Below are 20,478 nucleotides of genomic sequence, written 5' to 3'. Positions count from 1 at the left end.
GGGGGGGGGGCATGAAAAGGAAGAGAAATAAAGGCATCAGTAATTCAATAAATAAGATTGTTTCCCTCAGAGATAATAGACAGATATTATAGATATAATCCATCTATATCTCTTTAATACAGTTTAAAGCCACTCTGCAGCCTCACAATCGCTGTGTGTCTGACACCAGCNTTTACTCTTTATCCTGTTTTGACACCGTTTACAGCTGTATTTTTTGTGCTTACTGTCGCCGTTCTCACCTGCATTAGCTCATTAACTTTCAGTAGCTGGATGTTAAATAATTTAAATCTTTAATCTGTCCATCACACAACCAGTGAATTAAAGATACAGAACATCAAGCTGGAAATGACAAGTCCAGATTCTTTCTCCCAGTTTTAACTTAATTTCAGACTGTTTCTTACTGATTTGAATACTTGTGTATAATACTAAAAGTTCCCTAGTTTCCTTATTTTTAGATATGTCAGTAAACATGTAAAAACTGGTGTCATATTGATCTCATGTTTGATCCTCCTTCTATTGTTATTTTATTGTTTTTATTTGCATTTTTATTCTGTGTAATCCGCTTTGTAACCTTGTAAAGAAAAGTTCTATAGAGATTAAGTTATATATTTGACCATGTATTCATATGTATTTATTGTTTCTATAAAGCACTTTGAACTTTGTATTGGAGTCATGTCTAATGGATGTGATATAATCGTCCCTGCAGTAAATCAGTGAGACGTGTGTCTGCAGGAGAAAGTGAGGAAAATGTTCGCGTGTAAATACCTGTGAAGGTGTGTGTGCTCCACCCAAAGTAGCTCCAGGCAGTTTAAAACAAACACAGATACTCTCTCTGATATCACTGCAGGATTTCTCTCCATTACATAACCTCGTCTGAGCTCTGAATCTAGTTTTACCTCAGCAGGAGGCGCAAAGTTGTCCACAGCATCCAGTCAGAGCTTCTCTTGTTGTTTGTGTTCGTGATTACATTCAGAGAGCAACCGGATAGCTTTGTTTGGGTCAATGAGTGGAGATATTAGGAAGATTTTTGTACCAGCAGGATAAAATCAGGATAAATCATCTTTGATTGATCTACCTTGAATAACGTAGATTTCTCTCATTAATATCAAGAAGATGATCACAAGAGGTTTCAGACTGATAATATTACAATAATGTCAGTACTTACATATATTTTGTCTTTGCTGTATCTCACACGAACGTTGTTGAGCAGAGTGGCTTCATTCAAGTACATCAAAGAACCTGAAAAGAGTCAGTGGAACAACAAAGGCTGCCTGTTAATAATACGGCATTAAAAAAATATGAACACATATCAAACATTATTACAGGAGTCAAACGTTCTCTAACTCTCCGTCGCGTTAAAAAAGAACTAAAATAATTAGCTAAAGCTAATAGATTAGCAATAATTGAAACAGATCACTAGAGGTAATGGATACTGGAGGACAGTACAACAACTGCAATGATGTAATATTTGGATTAAAGACTGAATAAAGACTATTTTTCTGTTGTGGATTTACAGGAATCAATCTGCACTCAGCAGGTAATGAAGGAGGCGAAACATAAACTCACAGTTATCCTCCACGTGTTTGTTGACGTCATCCTCTGCAGGGAAGACTTGGTTGATAGCAGCCACAAATGTCTGCAGAAAACAGCAAAGTGTGAAGAATTAAGTAAAAACTCTAATGCAAGAACAACATCAGTAGTGTAATATTTAATGCTATATGAATATATATGTATAGTTCATATTATATTCAATAATAACAGCAGAGAACTGATAAACAATGAACACAGTGAACAACTGCTCAGTTTGAGCAGATTATTTCCTGTTAATATTGATCAGAGATTAGTTTTATGAGCTATTTTCATACAATTCTCTGTCTGTATTATACATTTGTATCAACAATCATACAGACTTAAAAGGCTTATTTTCTGATAGATTCATTGTTTTTCTCTCATTGTTCTATTAGATTTTGGGTTGTTTTAACTGCAAACTTTTCAAATAAATATATAATATATATAAAAATGACAATTTCGTTTAATTTTCTTCTTTTTATTGTTTGTTTAGGGGAAATTGAGCCGTGTACAATATCAAATCAATAATCTAACAGTTTTTTTATTGAACACTGCATCAAGTTGAACTCAGTGATCAGTGATTTTCTATCAGTCCGTTAAATTTCCGTTTTTAGAAATCTTTTTCTTTCTGCTCTCAGATTATTTCGGTCTTGTTTTTCAGGGCTGAGATTTTAAATAATACATTCATCCAGAGGGATAAATATACCAGCTGATGAATTATTTGCAGGCAGCAGGTAACAGGATCAGAGCGAGAGGAGGTTCGGACAGAGAGCGGTCGACACCTCCACGGCCGAGAGCCACGACTCTATTTAATTATTAACCATCTGATCAACTCAAAATAACAAAATACATCTTCAAACATTTCCAATTCTGACAGAAGATAAAAGAACCAATCACAGGTGTGATGAGATCGGCAGCGTCTCAACTTAAAATGAGTTTATTGTTCTAATATCTTCATCAGGTCGGACGGTTTTAAACTTTATACTTCTACTGCACTCGTTGACTGTATGATAAATAGTAGACGCAGCCATCGTAACGACACTCATTTGTTTGTAGAGTATCGTTGTACTGCAAATTTGGTTAGTTTAATTTAATGGAGCCAGAAGTATATTTGGATTAAACGTTGCGGCTGCAGAAGGATTCAGCTCCTGACTGGATCTGACTGAGAAAACACACTAATAAAATGATTATTTATTGTTATTGAGGGGATAAAAGGGGTCCTCCTGGTCCACCGTTCTCCTCCCAGTAGTTCCCGTCTGGAGCCTCGATGGCAGTGATTTAGAACCGTTCGTTTAACCTCCTCATACAATCTTATTGTCACATTTTAGCTCCGAACTGGTCTTGGATGTACGCTGCGCTGTGTGAACGTAGAAGATACTGAAACTATTACAGGAAATACAAAACTTATTTTAAATTATGTTTTAGAGATCTCATAGTTTAAACTTTGTAGTTATTTTTATTTTGTTTTTAAATTCATTTATCAATGGTTCCATAGGTTAAAACCCAATGCTTTATTTTACTCTAAATGGGAACATCATTTTCTAAATGAACATCATGCTGTATGGAAGAAGACTGAAACTAGAGTCTGAGACCAGAAACTCGTTAGACCATTAACCATTAACTGTTGATAAGCCATATATATTTTATACAAAAATCAACGTCTTGTCGAGGTTCCTCGTCGTGTTTCTAAGAGTTGTTCATTCTTGAAGCTAAAGTCGCCCATGTTGAACTAATACCGGAGGCTTTATGAGGACACATGTGACCTCAGTGTTTTGGAGGGGGGGTTGTTGTATTCCTGTGATCTCCAACAGGCTCTCTCTCTGCAGGCCGTTTAATCTGCCCTGTTAGAGAGGCACTGCAGGCCTTCAGCGGGCCGAGGTGACGTACAGTCAATTCATTATTTCCAGTGGCGGCATGCTCCACATTCTCGGCCCTGAACAGGACGGATTCCACAACGCTGCACCGAGTGAGGAAGAAAGGAGGGTAGAAAGAGGAGGTGGAGGCGACACAAGAGCAATAATCTGAGAGAAAAGCAGCTGAACACTGTTCACTCTTTCATCGCTGTTACGGTGCAGAGATCGACCCCCATCCCACTGCTGATGGTCCAGCCCACTGGTTCCAAGTGACAATGACTCATTAAGACCATTAACAGCAGATTCTACCATTTATACTTATATAATATACTATAACTATACCAGTTTTGGGTTTTTAGGTTCAGGATCTCTTGGACAGATTTCTTCTCAAGAAGTGAAACTTTTTTTGTACATTAAAGTGTTTTTAGGCCTATTTAACAGCGACAGGTTGCTGCAGTAGAGGACTTGTTTACTTCCACCAACAACGCAGATTTATCCAAACTACTTCTGACCATTTTCCGAATGTACAGTAAAGTTTTACGGCCCCGACACAACAAACCGTTCTGATGCATAATGTTAGCCCTCTGGCTCGTAGCATAAGGTTAGCTCTCTAAAAGGAGTGAACTAATATCAATATCTAATATATAATATATAATAAATATCTCCTGTTGCCAAGTCGTATCTAAAGTTCATCCTATTTACTGGAGCAGTGAACAACGTCTCCATCACGTTAGAACATTATGGGATGGTAATGATTCTTCCAGGTATTAGTCAGACCCTTAGGTGTTAGCAGGTATAGAGATATAGAGTTATAGCTTATAAAAAAAACTTTAGATTTTGATACAATTTTTAATTTTAACATATGAAAATATAAAATATTGATCTTATATGTTTTTTATTATAGACAACAACGTAATGTCTATAATAGAGGCTGTTAGATTTCCAACAGCCTCCTCTTCTTCCTTAAACCTTCCTTCTAGCGAGCCGCCCTCTACCCTCTCCATCACCAGCACTGAGGCAGATCAAACAGTGGACACCGTCTGTGATCCACAGACTCTAGAGGACAAAGAGTCAGCCATTGTGGCCGATAGTATGACAGAGTATCGCTCTCTCTCTCTCCGTCTTTCTCCTGACGTCCGTCGCAGGAGGTTTGCCAGCCAGTGAACACATCGTCACACACTGGCACAAACTGCTGCAGCGGGACAGACTGGACATTGTTCTGACTGCCACAGGCCTCCAGTGCAGCCCGGAAGCTCACTGACAGCAGATCTGACGGGTGCAAGTTTACATGTGTCCAAAGCAGCGGTTACAGTGGAAAAAACCCTGGTTCTCTCCATTTGGTAAGAAGCACAACAGACTCAGCTACACGGGTTAGCATGTGAATGCAACTTTCCCAACTCCCATGCTAAGTAAATACAGTAAAAGAAAGCTAAAGTTTCACAGTTCTTGTGCAATAGTCTCCATCAACTGGATTAAACCAGTTAGAAGTAGTTCCCCAGTCTTTGTTGTAGCTTTGTGGTGACACATTTTTCCCTGCTGGTTCATAGTGAAGTACAGTCAGCAAAAAGTTCACCTGCACTTGACATCAAACAGCCCCGACTGTGGCAATTCTAGAGCGAATACATGCAAGCGCAGACTTGTGTCCACTTTGTTGGTTCTAGATAACATCCAGCTGATCGCTGGTGGCGAAGTTTCTGTCCTATCAACTTTCAATGGTACTTTCTGTGCCAACCACGGTGGCCACAGGTAACAAGGAATCAGGGTGCCTGAGAAACAGCTACCACATTACCCACTCCCGACTAGGGGGGGATACGGGACTCTTCAGAAAAGTGTCTGTCGTCCCCTAATAGTTGAGTAAACTGTTAGTCACTGAGAAGAGTCGACGCACTTTTCATTAGTCGAATATGTCACCGGGACAAAGTATCGTGGGATTGTTGCAACACAGAACTTTTCTCTGCTTGTACTAACAGTGCTAGCTGCTAGTTAGCGGTCTGTTAGCTGACTGTAGCGGACTGCGAGCTCCAAGGGGAAGTTCTATAGCCAGAGAGGGTCAATGGAGCTGGAGACTCCTACTGACCACGGCCGGGACCAAACACAGCCGACACCATTAGAGGCCGGGTGGTTTACAGCGGCTCCGACCAGGACTAGACACAGCAGGATGAGGCGGAGGAGTAAGTCTGTAGAGAGTTGATTTGTAAGTAAAGTTATCCATCATCCATTGTATCGATAAGTCCGCCAGTATTTGTGTTAGTTAGAAGTTATTTATTATTTCGTGTTTTGAAATATAGATATTTAAATCATTAAAGTAATATCAGAAAGGTTCGACAAGATCTTCAGTTGGGGACAGTCTTAATCCGGCTGTAGTTTAATGTTTCAAGACCAAGAGAACATTTAAATGTGGGACAGACGCTGAACTTAGAGAGAGACGCAGCAGCAGAGCATAAAAACTGACCTTCAACCTCCACGAGCAGAAACATTGAACAACATTAGAAGCTGAAGAGTCACACACATGATGGATCCTCAGAGTGCAAACACGCTGTCGGGCCTCAGATCCGTGTTCTCATTAAACGCTGACAGTCCTGTGTTTTATGGGCTGACAGCACACAGAATTAGCGTGGAGGCTCTCAAAGGGAGCACTCAGTCACAGAGGCCTTCTGGGAAAAGATTACTGACACAGACACGAAGCTTTAGAGGTTACCACGGCGACGGGCTCTCAGAGACATTAAAAAGCGGCGAGCGAGGGGCGGGAGATGTCGAGGAAAGCCTGTTTGTCTTGCAGTGAAGATCCACTTGACTTCAGATAGCAGCTGATTAATCTGGAGCCCATTAGAGCTGCAAGCTGTAAACGTTGGATGATGCTTTATTGATTCTAGAGCTGTGAACTCCACATGAGATTAAATCATTAACACACTGCAGGTGAAATGTATATAATGCAGGAAAGATTCACTCTGTGGATTGGGAACATTTTGAGACTTTTCAAAGGCTTTTAATGCCCCTAAATGCTGTTTCACTCCTGAAACTAAACCTGGCATGATAAGTATATTTAAATTGCCACCTTTAAACAGTACTCCAGCCATGTCTTTGTCAGCAGCGTTATAATTAATTAATTGAGCTGAATAGGAATATGGAAAATGGAATAGGCCACGCCCACTACCATTTTTTTTTGGCAGAATTGCGATAAATGACAAACCGACTTTTTCAAACTCGTCTGAGGCAGTAAGTCCGATCCTTATAAGAACCTGCCGCATCAAAGGTCGTATAAATAATTCTGATACATCAAAAAATGCACAAGTTATGAAGGAACAGCTTCCTGTAGAGTACATTTGAAACAGGAAGTTATGTTGTATCTCTGCTAAGGTTGGTCGGATGAACACGAAGCTAAGTCCAGTTGTTGTCCATGCCACAGTGAGGTTGTGTGCAAAATCTGGTGCAAATCAGCCACTAGGTGGAGCTTTTATTGCAAAATCACAAAAAACACTAAAATAGCCTTCCTAGACTGCTGTTGTCTCTAATCCACAACATAACCATTGTATTTTTCTGTCATTAATTAACACACATTTCCATCTAAAACAACAGCTAATGTAGCAGCTACATTAAACCTCCATGAAGCATTTCAACCCTTCAGTTGGACCCGCTGTGTTCAGAGCTCGCTCACCTTTCCCTTCTGTTTGAGAGGTTCGATGGTGAGGCTGTCGGCTCCAATGTCCACTATCGTTCCCAGCTGGAACCCGTCCGCTGGGTGGGGCGCCCACACCGGCTTCCCATCCTCCATCGCGCCGCTCTGAGGGCTCTGGAAAACATGACAAACGTAGTAAGTCAGAGAGGTGTTTCCTCCAGTACAATGTTTGCTTTATTTGACATGAAAGTTCACCTTGGTGTTTATGAGCTGAAATTTACTGCACTTCAACCCTGAAGTCTCCTCACAACACACATTTCTGTTACTGCAGTCTCAGTTTGATTAAATCGTAATTAAACAAAGTAAAAGGTAATTGATTCTGCAGTGGCATCTTCTGCTCTCACACATTAAAATGTAGTTCAATAGCTGTTCATTACTATTTCTGAATTAAATGTAGATTTGTTTTTTATGCTTTACTTCACTGACGTATTTCTACATTTTAGGATCTTGTGTGGATGTCTATGATAGCTTTTAATCTTTGAGTCTTATATGTTAAAAATAAAAAAAGTATAAAAATATATTAAAATGTCTTCAATAAAACAAACTAAAAAAACAGTGGATCTTAAAATCTAATGTAGCATTTAAACTTTTTAGGAGTATTTATACTCTTTGATTGGATTTATTGGCCGTTGCAAAACTACATTAAATAAATCTCAACAAGCTGGGACAAAATCTGAAGCACATTTTTTTATTTCTGTACAAAACGTTTTAACTGGCAAGAGTTTAAAAGATGTTTTAATGTTATATTAACCTTCCTACATCTGTCACAACAGCAGCAGTTATGTGGTAAATTATTGAAATTCAAAAACTGGAGCGATCCTCAAACTGCGGCCAACATACAGACTGTATCTGTATCGACTAACTGTGTCCGGAGTTCTCTGGGGCTTTGTGGCAGCCAACAAACCAATTACAGCTTTATTGAGTCAAACTAGCAGCTGATCGTGTTACTGATCTTGGAACAGGATGAGGTCTTTTCCCTCTGGGACCACCTTGACACTCCGGCTGGTGTACGGCACAAAAAAACATTTTACACTGGATTTCTCTATCATGTAAAGTGAATATAAAGGCACATATACACTATTAACTATATAATATATATATTAGCAGACATATTAAAGAACTTAATTACTTTATTAATGGCTTATTTGATATGACCATAATGTGTACATGAATTATGCTTTGTTCAGTATATCGTACGATTTTCATGATGTGATGTACACATTGCTTACAGACTGCGATGTTCATTGACGCTTTCAGTTTTAATCTTGTTTTATTTAATTATATACGTTTTTAGTCTCCACAAAACTACTTGGTTGGGTTTAGGAAAATATGAGCTTCTCACTTTCTCGATTCACCATACATTTTTTGGTATCTGATTCACATTTTCTGTGAATCGGGTTTCTGAAACCATTTCTTTTGGTCTGAAAGCTCCAAATGGTCGAACACTGAGGCAGAATGAGCACATAGTGAACTCTTCGCCCATTTTCCAGCTGAGACCACTGGGGGAGAATATATTGGCAATCACCGGTTGTTGGGCTGATGGTGGCCATTTGGAAAATCGCCCCAACCATCGTCTGAACAACCTTTAATGGCAATCCATCCAATAGTTGTTAGGATATTTCAGCCAAAAACCAGCTGACATCCCTAGAGCCAAAAATAAAAGTAAATATTCCTCTCCTTCAAATATTATTCTAAAAACAAGACTGTAAATATACTTAGGAAAGGGAGGGTTACTGTTAACAGAGTACTGTAGCTGTAGTTACTTCTGTTGTCTCCTTTAACACAAGCAGCCGGAGGGACAGCCGACCACAAACTACCAACATGTGTAAGAAAACCAGAAAAACAAGACTCCAACCCTCTGAACCAGAGTGTTTACATGCACACTGCGCTCAAGGTCATCTGTGAGGGGGAGTCAGCGCTGCAGATGATGATCCTTTACAGGTCAACTCCTCGTGTAACCATCATAAATCCCAAGAAAAGGCAAAGGCAGCAAATGTGACACAGTGTTGATGTCATCAACCAAAAACAGAAACACTGTGACTCATTCAGCTTTAAGCATCAAACCAAAGCCAAAAGAAACAAGTTTAATGCCAACTGGGAGCATCCCGACTCTTTGTGACGAGTCAACGTCACCGAGCAGCGACTCTGGTGCCAATAAGACGTGAGCCAAGTAACAGTTTCCATCCACACAGCTGAGGCCGGCGTTCTCTCTTCACGCGCTGGCTTCCTGCCAAACTGCCAAACTTAATAACAGCACTAACTCTTCTATGGGAACTTAAAATAATTACCCCACAGTCCAGCTCTATCTGAGTGCCACACTAAGAGGCTATTAAATTCAATTAGGGATATTAAACCATCAACTGTCTGAGCACAATCGACTCTTTTCTTAGTGCTGGAACCGGAGGAGGATCACTGGTTTGATCCCTTCAGTGGATCAGGTCTTCCTCACTACAGTTTACAGAATTTGTATTCGTGGAACAAACTGTATGGTTACACAGTGTGGATGTTATTGAGTAAAGGTCAGAGACTTTGCCCCGTAGCTGTAAGGTCACAGGTTCAAGCACAGCTACAACAAACAGTGTGTTCATCAGCGGGAACTGCAGTCTGAATCCACTTCAGACCTTTGAGATTTGTTTACAAGGATGAGTCTGATGATATTCTACATTGTTCTTCTTGTCAATGAATCTCATGAAAACACCATCTAGAACCATCTAGAAAGTCATCGTCGGAAACAGTTTGGAAAAGGGCAGGCATTTTCAAAAACTACTTGGCTGGTGATTAGATGAACCACCTGTTTATCACGGTGAACTTCAACCGTATCAGGTAGTCAAACTCCTACAGAAACCAGTCGGGAGAAGAGAGAAAACATCTTTTTCCAGAAATACTCTCCACTTCTGATATAACTGATGCAGCATTCACGCTACCCTCTTTAGCAGTTACCGTTGTTGTTTAACAAACTCCCTCACAGGACACCGATTGATCCGATACCACTGTACGGACACAAACATATAGATTGAAGCCTGTCAAAATGGATTCTCACGTGATCTCACGAGTCCAGCTGCCTCGCAATCCTCATCACATTAAATGAGATGTTATTGTGCTATAAACAACCAAAAATATGTTTTGTGACAGCATTCAACCGAATGGTGACACATTAAAGGCTTCCTTTATAACCTCGCTGGGCCAATATAAAACATTCACTAATAACTTCAATTCCAATAAAATCTTTAGTGCTTTACTACTACAACCTAATGATGGCCTACACCCCAATGTGAGAGTTCACTAACACAATCTACTATTTGCTATCTGTAGAGTGTAACAAATTCCGTTAGCATTGGAGGAAAGAGTCTAATTTACATAAGTATTGTACAGAATTAAGGTACTTTGATTACTTTTTTTCACCAAAAACAGCACATGAAAATTCAAGGATTCCCCTTAGGAATCCCTGTAACCTTTTGTATAATATTTTTTGCATTTTGTAAATTAATTCTGTTTATCTGTCCAACAAGTGTTTAAAGGCTTCATAACCACAACTCTCATTAGAAAGGTACAAACAAAACGTCCAGACAGGCCGTTGATATCGGACCATTCTGCAATAAAACCGCATTATATTCAATTAGAGCTTGTTTAAGATCAAGTAAACCATGTTGTATATTCACATAAGGGAGATTCTCACATGCTGCCCTTCCTGAGTAAAGCTGGGGTATAAAAGGATCTGAACACTGTGGTTTCTGCCTGATCCGAGGCCGGACAGTAGGCTGACTGAATGTAGATCAAAGGTTGCTGGTAACTCATTGTCAGGGCTGTAAAATTCCCCCGGTGAACAAAGCACCACACTGCATTTCGTTGTGATATAAAAAGGGGCCATTTAAGGAGAACATAGTGCTATAATCAATCCTCTAACTGCTCAGTGCCAGGCAGCCGGTCAAATACTGGTTCACCACTGATGTGTGTATAATCTATTATTCATGCAACAGATTATTAAAGAGTTATTTCCAGTATCAAAGGATAAAGCAGGCATAACTACTAGTGTTGATATAATGTCCCAGAAATGACAGCGATATTAGGTTTAAGGTTTTGGATTAGTAAGTTGTTCAGTAGGAGCGTTTGTCTCTCCCTCTAAGACGATTCGATATGTATCCAGATACATGGGCTACTTGCGAATCCCAAGTATCGTCCGGTTCATGGTACATTTAGATCCATCCAGGGGTCCGCGTACCGAAGTTAAAACCGATTTCGGTAAATCTTTCCACCCCCATTAGGTCGGTAGAGAGTTTGGTAGGTAGGTTTCAAGAGTAGGTAGAAGGAGTTTTAGGTAGGTTGGCTGGTTTCTTAGATAAAGTGGTAGGAAGCTTTTATGGGTAGATTTCGTTTTTTTTTTTAGGTAGGTGGGTAAGTAGGTGATAAGGTAGGTGTCTGCGTAAATAAGTAGCTGTCTAGGTAGGTAGGCAAGGAGATAGTTAGGTATTTAGCTAGGTAGTCAGTTTGGTAAGTCAGTAGGATTTTCGGAAAGGTTGGCAGGTTGATAAGTTGTTTTAGGCAGTTACTTTGGTAGATTTTATTTAGGTGTTTAGGTAGGAAAGTTGTTCAGGTAGAGAGGTAGTTTGGTTAGTTCTTAGATGGGTGGTACGAATGTTTTATGGGTAGACAGATCAGCCGTTTACCTACCTAAGGTAGATTATGTAGGTGTTTTGGGTAACAAGGAACCTAGCCTGAACTTTTTAACTAACCAGATTATGATTCCCTACACCTCTTTCAACATATTAATCTGTAAAACTAAAACACATGATTACTGGTATCTGTTAACTGCAACAAAAACTGCTCTGATATCAGAGAGAAGGAAATATTCCATCGTAACATAAAAGTTTTTGTTTGAAGACTCTGACAAGAGAGCTGGTTGTGACGACTCGGAGTCATTATGGAGGTCAGACTATGGCGTTGATTGGACAGATGGACGCTGATGAGTCAGCTCTACAGTCACAGCCTCTCTGACCAGGATGTTAAACTCTGTCCTCACTCACAAATGTGTAACCAAGGAGCAGGAAGAATCACAAAGATAGGACCTTAATATCCAATCCAACTGACTTCCTGATAAACCCTGTCAGGAACTGTCTGACTTATTGTTTCAATGATGATAGATAAAGAAATTAAAAAATCTATAATTTCAGAGTGAACTGTGCCACAATGTCTGCCTCCACAGCAAACAGTGACTCACCAGGATTCTTCAAATCGTGCTAACATCCCTGTAACACCACCCTCCTCCAACCAATATAATAACTATAAACTGCTTCAGTGAAAGATGTTTGACAGGGTTTGATACAGTCTGACTGCAGCACCACGAGCTGTTTAAAGACAAGATGAAACCTGCTCCGGCGGCTCTGTGCAGCCCACACACCGAACACCTTCCACCAGCACAGTGATGCAATCACCTCCGGAGCTGTTAAACTGGGTTGAGCAACACCAATAAAAACTCTGCTTGGATGAGAGATGAAAGCATCACTGAGGCTGTAATGTGGGTTAATGATGTTCGGCTGAATGATGCTGCTTTCCGGGGAAATTAGATTGTGGAGAAATGTAGTCGTTCAAGTTGCAACTCAGAAGTAGTTTGATTCTGCAGATAAAACCTCAGGATCTGAGTATTTACTAGTCTTGTTGATTGATTCAGCTCCAAATCTGGACATTTCTGTGCAAAGTATTTAAATTCTACATATTTTGCTATAAAATTGTACAGCAACCGCCTTCTACTGGTTGAAACCTGCTATATGGTAGCAGCTTTCGTCTCCAACCGACCTCTGCTGTTTTAAAACCAACGTCTGCACTCTACAGACTGCTGCCTGCTACATAGCCATTAACCTAGCACTCTGCCACCGACACAGTTTCTGTTCAGTCTCCCATCGAGCTCTAAAAAACCTGCTGTACACCAACTACCCAGAACCAAACTGTGTTTATCAAACAGCCAGTGATGGAGGGAGGATGTAGCTGAAGCTCAGCACATCAACAGCTTGACTTTGTTGTTTTTACCTTGTAGGAGGTTCAATGGGACAATCTCAGTTTCTGCTTGTTTTAATCACATGCACTCTACTTCGTCTCCTCCTCGTCTGTATTCTACTGCACATTGAATTATCTGTTGTGTGTAGCACGAAGAGACTCTGTGTTATATAATAAATACATTTACTCGATGTTTGAGGAGTTTCCACCTGCTGAAGATCATGTGATATGAACAAAAACTCTGGAACAGATACAACAGATACAAATGTTTGAAACAATGTCAGGTCCTTTCCTGTGTTATCTTGATATGATTCAACTGAAAGATTATTAATTACAGAACTTTAATTCGAGATTAAAGGAAGAGGTCACACGCAGTGAATGCAGGAAGACTCTCGTTGGTGTGCAACGATGAATGAGAGGAAATATGTAAAAGCTAAACATGTTAAAATAACTCAGTGTGACTGAGCACTATAGTAATCAACAGATAAACTATGTAACATACATATTGAAATAGTGGGTGTATCTTTCACAGTTTAAATTTAAACAAACGTAGAAGAAGAATATGTAAACTCACAGAGAACAATGTGAGAGACAGAGCTGAGGAACCAGTTCACCTTAAACTTCCTGACACTAAACTTGAAATCTGACTTTACTCCACATTTAATCGGACCGACACTGCAGCTCAATCTATTGACCTAAAGTCTCACCAGATCATTTCTGCTTCCACAAAAAGCCTCGAGCTGCAAGGACGTCCAATCCCTCTGGTCTGCAGAAACCACAAAGTACCACCAGCAGTCTGCTAATGGCAGAGCTGAGCCTCCACAGCCGCTCTCATCATCACATTAATGTCTTTTAGACTAAAAAGCTACAATCTATTTGCAGCCGCTGGCCTAAATATTAAAATCCTTCCTTCAAAGCGAACATGAATCGAGCCGTCTGCGTCCGCTCGAACATTATTTCCATTAACGTCCTCAGTCAGGTGAAAAATTAAAGATGCAAACGGAGAATGAATATCTGCTGATGAGTCTCAAAGCAGCGATCAGAGAGCGCTACAGCGGACACACAAGCATTATGCTAATGGAAGAAACTGGTTTTAAGAGAAAAGGCACATGAACTGGCTGAAGAAGTTCTTTCTCCTGCAGTAAAACAGCCAAATGTGTTAACAACCTGAGAGAATAAGAAGAGAGAGATACTGTTCACCTCAGAGGGGATTGGAGCTAAATGCTAACATTTGCTAAAGGCTGATGGGACTGTCATTAGCCTTGCAGGTAAAACTCAAATATGTTCAATTTACAATCATATACAACAGAAAAGAGCAGAAAATCTGCACATTTAAGAAGCTGGAAACAGAGTGTCAGTTTTAATGAATACATTCCTGTGAACTGACAGTCCACATAATCATTATCCTGATAGGATTCAACTGAAAGATCATTCATTATTTTATGGTAATTAGAGATTAAAAGCCATCAGCATTGCTGCAGAATGCTAACATGTAATGTTTACCATGTTCACCCTCTGAGCTTAGCATCCACTATTTGCTGACTAGCACTAAACACAAAGTGCAGCTGTGTCATAAACTATAATATGGACCAATTTGCTAAGTCTTTAGCACACATCATGTGTCAGGATCTTCCATCGATAGTGGCAGAACGATAAACTGTGTAATTAATAATGTCCGTAGACCACCTGTCAATCAAATCAACCACACCTTCAATTATTTATAAGCTTTAATATAATTTAAAGGGGTGAGCTGTACAGTTGTCATGAACAGAGAAATTAGCTTAGATCAGAATAAATCCCAATCAATCGCCCTGTTTACAGCATGGCAATACATTAATGTATAATGATACAGTATCTACAGACTGACAGGGGGAAGCCCGAGGTAAAGCCTGTAAGTGGATATTGAGTTAAAGTATTTTGTCAAACTGAGCCTGAAGGTGATTTTTCACCTTTGAACTAGTGATTATGAATTAAATTGACATATCATTCAAACAATAAGTACAGTCACCACTCCCAGACCGAGCTGATATGCAAACACACCTGAACCACATTTACAAAGAGCTCCAGTCTTCGGCTCCGAGCTCAAACTTTCCATATTCAAACTTATTGATGTTAAAATCGCCGGCAGCTGTTTGTTCTGCAGTGAAACCTGAAACAAACACTGACTACAAAGATGAGATGAACAAACGTTACGTCATGTGTCAATGGTTGCTGACGCAGCGTGACAATAACTCTGAAGCTCCATTATATAACAGGTTTTATTGTTCGTACAATCTGTCACTTTACAAACAAAGATTTTTGTGTCTTAAATCAACGTATTCCTTCACAGACTGACAGACTAAATATAGTGGATAGTGCGACAGTAATGATGTGAGAGCTGCTGTAAATGTAGAACGGACTTTTATTGTGACAGTCTGCCTCGACGCACCGGAGCCGAACGGCTGTGAGCGCGGTTCATGTAAAGGTTCCCACGATGTGAACACTGTCTGATTCATCCCCTCAGCGGTTTGAACAGAGACTATCTGCCCGTCATTACATCTGACTGGAGCTGCTATTTCAGGATGAAGTCACACCTGCAGCAGCTCGCTCGGCCTTTGCTGTTTGAACGCTGTGAGCATTAAGAAGTAAAAATACCTCAAACAGCATTCACTGAGGACCACTGAGGACCACTGAGGACCACTGTTGTGGTTATAAGACGAGCATAAAAGCAGTTCGACCCCTGAATAGTCGACTTAAGCGATAGTCGATGAGAAGAGTTTTAGTCGACGCACTTTACAGTCTCAGAGAAACCAAACCAACATAAACTGCGTTCAGGAGCTGCTCCTCGTCCCCGGGACCAAAGTATCAGAGGATTGTTGCAACACAAACCTTTTCTCTTGTAACACAGGAAGTCTCTTACTGCTACATATGCTAACTATACTAGCTGCTGTTAGTTAGCGGTCCTATTAGCTGACTGTACCCGGACTGAGAGCTGGAAAGACAGCGGGAGTTTAAACACTGCTAGTGTTCTACTGTATTACAGTTCTATAACTTTTAAAATTCAGATTAAAATAAGAAAAATCCAATAATAACAGCACTCTGTGAACTGAAGCCTAATTATTTGTATTGTAGTTCATCTGTATTTATAGCTCCTTGTTTTTACAGTGTAGATTTGATAAGAAATTAAAGCTAAAAACTTGATCTGAATTATAGAAAATTACTGTATTTTGAGTTAGTTTCTGTTATTTTACAGTATGTTTTGGGGCTCAGCTGCTGGAATATCACAGTGTATTTAACATTAGTCTGACAGTGTAACAGAAGCTGCTTCAGAAGCAGAGGATGTGCTGGTTTGATGCTCGAGCTGCAGCAGCTGTGGCTTTGTGCGTTGGAGAGGCCGACAGAGGAAGCGGCGTTGGAATCGGCTGCAGTTATGTGTGTCGACCCACTCCTCCGCTGACAATCAGCTGATTGTTGGATCTGTGTCGTCGCCCACTGAGAGCTCGCTGTCACCGCCGATCGGTCGGGTCACGTGGTGGACAGACAGCCTGCGATGTGTTCAGGGACAGAAACCCTCGAGGGAAAATTACAGACAGCAGCAATAAAAGCCCCAAAACTGCCGGGGGAACTGATTCAGGAACCATCTGTTTACTTTCTGTATTAAAGTATGTGTGTAAGTATATATACTGTATGAGCTGATTAATCAATTAGTTGATTGATAGGAAACTAATTCTGTTCCAGATTCTTTCTCTTGAACTTAAACTAAAACATTCCTCTCAAATATACAGAATAAAATCCTATTTCCTGCTTTTTACTCAAACTTCAAATTAAAAAAAATTGAACTTTATATAAAAAGGAAATTTACTATAAGTTAAATATAAAATACTCAGTACAACAAGCTGATATCAGTATCAATCAATAATATCTGTCCGATCAGACACTGATCAGAGGATCATTGCTCCCTCTGCAGTAATTAGTCCTCATTAGCTTTCAGTCTCAGTGGATCATTAACGTGAAGAACTTTGTGCCGCTGAGTCGAGCTCTCGTAATGATTCTGTTAACGAGCGTTTCCTCCTCGTTCTCCTCCACCGCTGCATCGCGACGGCAGAGTGGGCGACGAGTCTGAACTGTTAAAGGAGCTGCTCCTAAAAATCACCCAGCATGCATCGCTGCAACCTAACTGCTCTTTATGAGCTGTAAACTGAATTATAGGATGAAACATTAATGCTGCTGTTAATGTTCACATTATTACCAAAGTAATCAAAATGTCTCAACACGCGCTCAGCTACAGCACAGCCTCTAACTCAGCTACACACAGCTAACACACAGTGACAAAGCCATCTTGTTTCCTGTGACTGCTTCACAATAAAAGCCACCCTGTGTTTTGCAGACTGAATGCTTTTAATGTGAAAACGTCTGCAGGAGGGTCAACAGTAACCAGTCTGGCTCGGGATCAAACCCACGACTCTCTTTTTGTCCGAGCTTCGCGGTTCCTTTAAAACTCTCGTCATTAATGTTACCCAGCATTCTTTGAGGCGATTAAGCAGCTGCTGCCCCACCCAGCACAGACTCACCACAACAGGGCGTGTTACAGGTGATTCCTTTCACTGAAGCAGAAATGAATCCGACCCTCCCAACACACACACACAGAACGAAATGTGACTCCGTCAGCCACACACACTAAAGAATCTGTCACTTTATGCTGCTTTTAATCCAGTTTAATACTGTTAATACATTTATAAACAGTAATAAAAGTATTTGTTGTGTAATTTTTAATGGATTAGTTTGTTAATTGACAGATATCTTTTCACAACAGAAACTTTGAATAAATGTTGTTTATCAGTGTATAAGCATTGGTAAACTGTCTAAATTCAGTTATCAGTGTAAACTGTCTGTATTTATAGCTCATTTCATTGTTTTTACAGTGTTAATATCTTTAATTAAACATTAAAAAGATAAGATTTAATTTAGCTAAAAACTATTGTAATTATATAAAATGACTGTATTTATTTGACAGTATTTCCGTGGCACCAGCTGCTGTAATATCACTGTTGTTAAAGACGTCTCTCTCAGAGATTCCTGATGATTTCAGCAGGTTTGTGAAGTGCTGATGTCTTACGAACTCCCTGTGACACAGTTTAAAGATTGACCGGAGTCATCCTCCTGAAGCCGAAGTCGAGCCAATAAAATGATTCACGAGCAGCTAAAAAGTTGTTCATTACACAGAGTTTAACCCCTCGTCCTGCCCGCGGGAGTGGCGAGCAGCGGTTCAGACCCTGACGAGGTCGAGCTGTAACACAAAGGTCGAGTGATTCATCAACGAGCAGGTGACTGCGGCCTCGCTGGGCGTTTCCCAGCATCAGGAATCAGGCTCAGCAACTACCACTGGACCTCAGAGGAACTGTTCAGATTGTTTATGAGATAAAGTCGTAACATGAGAACTTAAAATACTATATCCTAGTACAGTGTAACAGAAGCTGCATCTAATGCTGCAGGTTGTCAACATGAAGCTGATTTCAGTTTATTTCAGGGATGTGATTGAACGCTGTTACCCTCGTTAGTCGACACCAGAAACACTGAGCGGTTAAACGAATTCTAATAATAACCTGTCAGCTGTCTGTACACAGCCGGCCTCGCCACCGGCTGCAGAGCTCCCTGTACCGTCATCCTCTAACTTCACATCATCACCGCCGCCGCCGCCGCCGCCAACATCACAGAGTGAATCCAGACAGCTCTCATAAAAGCTCTACAGACCTACAACCATCAGACTGATCTCTCTCTTCGTCTGTTAGTCTGTGTACAGCTGCTGGTAACCTGGCTGATCTGAGCTCAGGTGGACACTTAATTACAGTGTGAACAACCACAGACACACATTGTTAAACAGTCTCACCGTTTTAGAGTTACTGAGTGAGGAGACACTTTATAAACTTTGTGAGACTTTATCTTCCACAGATTGTTCATTATTTGGAGCTTCTTGTACATTCGGGGAGCGTTCCACATTACTTTATTTCTCACTGAGTTATTTCCAGCGTGGTTAAACGGCGGTCCAACCTCCTCTCCTGCGTCCACTGTGAGAGACTGTTGGACTGACAGCCTGTCAGCAGCCTGCTGGACGCACGCTGTTACTGTCTCTGGCATTAATGTCTGTTCATCATCTGAGAGCTCAAACATCAGATTAACACTCAGAGGAAGTTACAGTCTGCTCATAAAGTTCAGTAATCCCACAATGCACCACAGAGTCTCTGCTGCAGGGCTGCTGACAGCGACGGTAAAAGGAGGACAGTAATAATGGAGAGATAACGGAGGGATATCTGGCTCCAAACTGTCTCAGTTGTCTCAACCAAACCGACCAGAAGAGACATTCAGATTACAGACAGCCGTCACAGTCGGACTCCCAGCTTCCTCTGAGGATGATAACATTGTCTCATCAGGAAGTCTCAAACCGGCGTCTGACCACGACACTGAACGTCTCTCTCGTTGTCTCTCTCGGTAAAGTGTGGTCACTTCCTCGCTGCTGATTATTACACAGGCCTGACGGACGGAGACGTTATCCAGACGTCCTACACAGAGCGAGAGGAAGTCTCCGGCGTCGGCTCCACTGAGACGCTGGACGCCAGGACTTAGCTCTCTTAGCAACCACTGAGGTTTCACACTGTGTACAGTCGACCTGAGTTCTTCACTGGCTCATGACCCCGACATGGTAACCCCTCCTCTATCAGCCAGTAAACTCACTATATTATCTGTTTATTTCATATTAGAATCAATAATAACAATAACCGCTGATAAACAACAAACACAAACGGAGTAAAACCAGAGATTATTGATCAGAGATGAGTTTTAGGATGTTTCTGTACAATTCTGTCTGTGTTCTGTATTTTAATCCTTTTTAACAATCAGACGCTTTATATTCTTCTGTTGTTTGGCACAAAGATGATGATATAAATATAGGATATACAGTATATATGTGTGTGTGTGTGTGTGTGTGTGTTGTAGTCTGATCATAGTAATCAGTAGTTGTAGCAGCCGTCCTGTGAGATCCATCAGAGGAAGGCAGCAGTTAGCAGTACAAGGTCCAGAGCTGTAAAACCCGGCTGGAAACAAGCCTCCCTGAGCCCTCTGAATATTGAAGAGAAGTGTTAGAGAGCCGGATTAACTCGGGTCAAAGTCCTGCTGGAGCCGAGCCACACAAACTAATGAGCAGTGAGACAAACCGGAGCGAGGAGACGGCGACGGCCGTTTAACAGGAAGGAAAGATTTCACACAACAGACTGGGACATCTTCATCATCATTCATCATCATCATCATTCATCATCTTCATCTTTCATCACATCTTCTTCATCATCTATCATCATCTTCATCATCATCAGCTTCAAACCTCAAACATATTCACACACACAACAGCAGCCTGCTCCTCCT

The 20,478-nt window shown here is 40.7% G+C and overlaps 1 protein-coding gene across 2 annotated transcripts in view; it reads right to left on the bottom strand.

Annotated features, from left to right (window-relative positions):
- Positions 1–7,208, bottom strand: part of myo6a (myosin VIa) — a 93,931-nt gene extending 86,723 nt beyond the window's left edge. For both annotated transcript variants that reach the window (XM_035678594.1, XM_035678595.1), the window contains exons 1-3: positions 7,078–7,208; positions 1,567–1,636; positions 1,166–1,239 (exon numbers count right to left, since the gene is read on the bottom strand). In XM_035678594.1, the coding sequence (XP_035534487.1) occupies positions 1,166–1,239; positions 1,567–1,636; positions 7,078–7,194 (261 nt within the window). In that variant the 5' untranslated portion in view covers positions 7,195–7,208. The remainder of the gene's footprint in view (positions 1–1,165; positions 1,240–1,566; positions 1,637–7,077) is intronic.
- Positions 7,209–20,478: the final 13,270 nt, after the last annotated feature.

The sequence above is a fragment of the Morone saxatilis genome, unplaced genomic scaffold (assembly GCF_004916995.1).
Source record: "Morone saxatilis isolate NCDOM2014 unplaced genomic scaffold, NCSU_SB_2.0 Contig7, whole genome shotgun sequence".
Lineage (NCBI taxonomy): Eukaryota > Metazoa > Chordata > Actinopteri > Moronidae > Morone > Morone saxatilis.
This window is presented reverse-complemented; position numbering and strand designations above follow the sequence as displayed.